The sequence below is a fragment of the Corvus kubaryi genome, unplaced genomic scaffold (assembly GCF_017639235.1).
Source record: "Corvus kubaryi isolate FWS band 111438036 unplaced genomic scaffold, C.kubaryi_AGA036_p1.0 123, whole genome shotgun sequence".
Lineage (NCBI taxonomy): Eukaryota > Metazoa > Chordata > Aves > Passeriformes > Corvidae > Corvus > Corvus kubaryi.
In genome coordinates this window covers 1,008,217-1,012,166 of record NW_024580658.1, presented here as the reverse complement: position 1 = coordinate 1,012,166, position 3,950 = coordinate 1,008,217, and the positions used below count along the sequence as shown (strand labels likewise).

Genomic DNA, 3,950 nt, shown 5'->3' with positions numbered 1-3,950 from the left:
GGTTCCCATTCCCCATTCCCGGTTCTCATTCCCAGTTCCTCATTCCCATTCCCGGTTCTCATTCCCAGTTCCCCATTCCCACTCACCAGCACCTGCCTCGCTCTCTCCGTCTCCCACCTGAGGCTGGCCCGGATCTCGCTGACCGTCACAAACCCCTTTTTCTGGGAAAAGAAGAGGGAAAATCCCCTCAGGACTCCAGGCCATGGGGACAGTTCGCTCTCATCCCACTTCGGTCCGATCCCAGCTTTTTACGGAAGCTGCAAATTCCGGCTGATTTTTATCCTGAGTTAAATCCACGCTCCGGCAGCGCGGGCACAGCCTCTCCCACGGGCCCGATCCCACCCCGATTCCCCATCCTGGAAGCACCAATTCCTCCTTCCCAGCCCTTTTCCAGGAGAAATCCGCACCTCTGCCAGCTGCAGGACAACGGTGTGATCCATGTTCAGCTCCGCCGGCACCGACTGCACCAGGAACGTTCCCCCCACCGGGATGAGCCCGAATCCGTTCCCCAGCACCTTCAGCTTCTTGATGGCCCTGAGCAAATCATCCCTGGGGAGGGGCAGAGGCACTCAGAGCTTCCCGAGTTCCAGCTCCTGGGAATCAGGAAGAGCCCCTGGGAGCCCCTGCGCTGGGAAGAGCTGGGAATGGTTTTTAGAAGGGAATCTGGGATTGGGATTTTTGGCATCTGGACACAACGGATGAACTTGAAGGTTCAGCCCCAAAAATGGGGGTTTTGTCCTAAAAATCTGCTTCTCTTGGGACCTTTATCCGCCCGTTCCCCGCAGCTCCAGTGGGAAAAATCCTCCCGGCGCTGGATTTTTAGGGAAAAGGTTGTCTCCAGCTCCAGGCAACGATCCCTGAGGATCCCAGAGCAAACCAGCAGCAGGAATTGTGCATCAAGCAGGGCTGGCTCCAGCGCTACAAAATTCGGAGTCTCCCAATGAATCCCCCCTTTTCCTGCCCTGAATTCCGTGGGATTCCCGCTTCCCGGCACATTCCCGGCCACTCACTGGCTGACGTCCTGGGCAAACTTCCCTCTTCCCTTCAGCACCTGCTGCTGGAGCTCCTCCAGGGTTATCAGGCCTGGGAATGAGAGGGAGTTGGGAATTTATTCCCGGGCCAGGGCTCCTCCGGCGGCTGTTCCCTGATCCCAGAAGTGGCACGAGCCCCCAAATCCCTTCCCAGCGCAGTGACGCCTTTTCCTGCGGATTTATGGGATTCGGGTTCCCCTGGCTCTGCTGGAGCCCATCCCTGGCGTGAAGAAAATCCACTCTCCGTGAATCCCAACCCTCTGGAGATCACTGGGATCCCTCAGACCCGATCCCACTGCCCGGCTCCACCAGGGACCGGCATTCCTTGGGATTGATCCCTGCTCCTCGCCGGGATCCCGGCGTGGATCTGCGCTCCCCGAACGGGGCAGAACCGGGCATTTCCAAACCAACACACAAAACCAGGCCTGGGTGGGGCAGCAGAGACAGAATCAGTGCCAGTAAGGGATCCCAGCGGGAACATCCCATGGGATGCAGCGCCTTTCCCACAGGGAAGGCTGGGAATGCCCGGGCCGGATCCTCACCTCCGTTGCGGTGCTTCAGAGCCAGGCACACCTCGATGATCTGCACCCCCAGCTCGTAGTAGAAGTCTCCAACCCCCAACATCTCCGACCAGAACCCTTTGCCAGCTGGGAAGGGAGAGGGAAAAGGGCTTGGAGCGCTGGGAAAAATCCTTCCCGGAGCAGCTCCCGCGCACAAACCTCGCCGGAGCGCTCGGATTTGGGGTTTCCCCCCGTTCTCCCCCCACCCTTCAAGCAAAGAGGGATCGTCCCGGCAATTCCCAAGGAAGAGGAGCAGCTCCAGGAGAGCTTCCAGCAGCTCCAGCTGGGAAGAGCGGGAGGAATCCTTCGGCCCCGAGCCCGCTCCTCCTCACACGCCAGGGGATCCACGCCGATGGTCGCGCACATGTCCTGGAACTGCACCCGGAATTCCGGGTTTTTCCGGATCTCCTGCTTGTGTTTGCTGGCAAACTCCTCCAGGTTGGTCCGGAACATGTCCAGCTGCTTGGACATCTGCGGGGAATCCGGGGGAAAGCCGGGATCAGAGCATGGACAGGACGGGGCAGTGGTGATGGAAAAGGCTCTGGGTGGGGATGGGGAAGGGAAGGGGACCCAGAGCCCGGCCCCATCCCAGGGGAAATCCCCACCTGGGCCAGCTGATCCTCGGCCAGCACCGTCCCTCGCTCCTTGTACTTGGCCTGCGGGAGGAAACCGGGATGAGGCGGCAGGAAGGGCAGGAGAATCCCGAACCCACCGTCCCCATGAGGGACCTGCCGGTCCTGACCCCCTCCCACGGCACCAGGGGAGCCTGGACGTTCCCTCAGCCGAGATTTCGGGGCTCTGATCCCATTCCCACAGCACCGACGGACCCTGGCAGTTCCCTTGATGCCATGAAGAGTTTTGCCTTTTCTTTTATACCCCTGTTATACTTTTTTTACAACTTCTGTATTCCCAGCGCTTTTTGCCTCCATTCTTGGCCTTGTTTGTCAAGCTCAGAGACTCAACATTTGAGAAGCTCCGTAGCCGGGGATCAGTGTGCCCCAGAGCCCAAGGTGCTCTCCAGAACACATTCTGTAAACCAGGATAGAACCATCCAGGGGAAGGTTCCTTGGGGAGGGGGGGCTCACTTGAGCCTCTCATTGGGGAATCTTTGCTAGATCTGCTAATTAGTAACACCTAGAATGTTCTATCCAGTGTTGGGGGGGAGAAGAGATATAGAGACACAGAGACACAGAGAGAGGGACACAGGGATAGACTCGGTGGGGTGCATCTCGATGCACATGACCTGGACGTGTGCACCTAAGGATCCTTAAATCCCAAGGTAAAATCCCTTTTCCCCTTCTAACCGTGTGTGCCTCTTGATTTTAAGACCAAGAAAAGGCAGTTCCCTCCCCCCAAACTGGGGCTCCGGGCAGCTCCCCTCACCCCAAACTCGGGGTCCTGACCCCCCTCCCACGGCACCAGGGGCTGAGATTTCGGGGCTCTGATCCCATTCCCACGGCACCGATGGACCCTGGCAGTTCCCTCCCCCCAAACTGGGACTCCCGGCAGCTCCCCTCACCCCAAACTCGGGGTCCTGACCCCCTTCCCACGGTACCAAGGGACCCCCACCCCAAACTGGGGGTCCCGGCAGCTCCCCTCACCCCCAGGCCGCGGCTCGGAGCCCCCTCCCGCAGCCCCAATGGGCCCCGGCGGCTCCCCCCACCCCAAATGGGGACTCCCGGCAGCTCCCCTCACCCCAAACTCGGGGCCCTGACCCCCCTTCCCACGGTACCAAGGCACCCCCACCCCAAACGGAGCACCCTGAGACCGCCCCCCAGCACTGACTGACACCCCCGCGCCGCTCCCCGGCCGCTCCCCGGCGCCCAGGGCGGCTCCCCGGCCCCTCGGCAGCCGTGTGCCCGCGGCCCGGTGCCGCTGTCCGGCCGTACCTCGGTCAGTTTCCTCCTGGCGATGGCACCCGCGCCCACCCCCCGCCGGTGCATCCCGGAACCGGCCCCGCCGCCGCCGCCGCCTGACGTCACCGCACCGGCGGGGTGACGTCATCGAACGGCGCCGCGCGCGGAGGGGGCGGGGCCGCGGCTCCCCCTCAGGGCTCCCCCCCTCCCCCCCCATTGACTGAGGGATGGCGGCAGCGGCGGTGGGGAGCGGGGGGTTCTGAGGGGATAAAGGGGGGTTCTGAGGGGATAAAAGGGGTTCTGAGGGGATAAAAGGGGGTTCTGAGGGGATAAAGGGGGGTTCTGAGGGGATAAAAGGGGTTCTGAGGGGATAAAAGGGGGTTCTGAGGGGATAAAGGGGGGTTCTGAGGGGATAAAAGGGGTTCTGAGGGGATAAAAGGGGGTTCTGAGGGGATAAAGGGGGGTTCTGAGGGGATAAAAGGGGTTCTGAGGGGATAAAAGGG

At 61.3% G+C, this 3,950-nt stretch overlaps 1 protein-coding gene across 3 annotated transcripts in view; it reads right to left on the bottom strand.

The window, feature by feature from the left end:
- Positions 1-3,582, bottom strand: part of SNF8 (SNF8 subunit of ESCRT-II) — a 4,482-nt gene extending 900 nt beyond the window's left edge. The window contains exons 1-7 of one of the 3 annotated variants that reach the window (XM_042017668.1): positions 3,481-3,582; positions 2,197-2,247; positions 1,924-2,062; positions 1,574-1,678; positions 1,011-1,083; positions 408-549; positions 87-161 (exon numbers count right to left, since the gene is read on the bottom strand). In XM_042017668.1, coding sequence (XP_041873602.1) covers positions 87-161; positions 408-549; positions 1,011-1,083; positions 1,574-1,678; positions 1,924-2,062; positions 2,197-2,247; positions 3,481-3,534 — 639 coding nt within the window. In that variant the 5' untranslated portion in view covers positions 3,535-3,582. The remainder of the gene's footprint in view (positions 1-86; positions 162-407; positions 550-1,010; positions 1,084-1,573; positions 1,679-1,923; positions 2,063-2,196; positions 2,248-3,480) is intronic. The other 2 variants (XM_042017677.1, XM_042017657.1) reach the window with 2 other exon arrangements.
- Between the last annotated feature and the right edge of the window lie 368 nt (positions 3,583-3,950).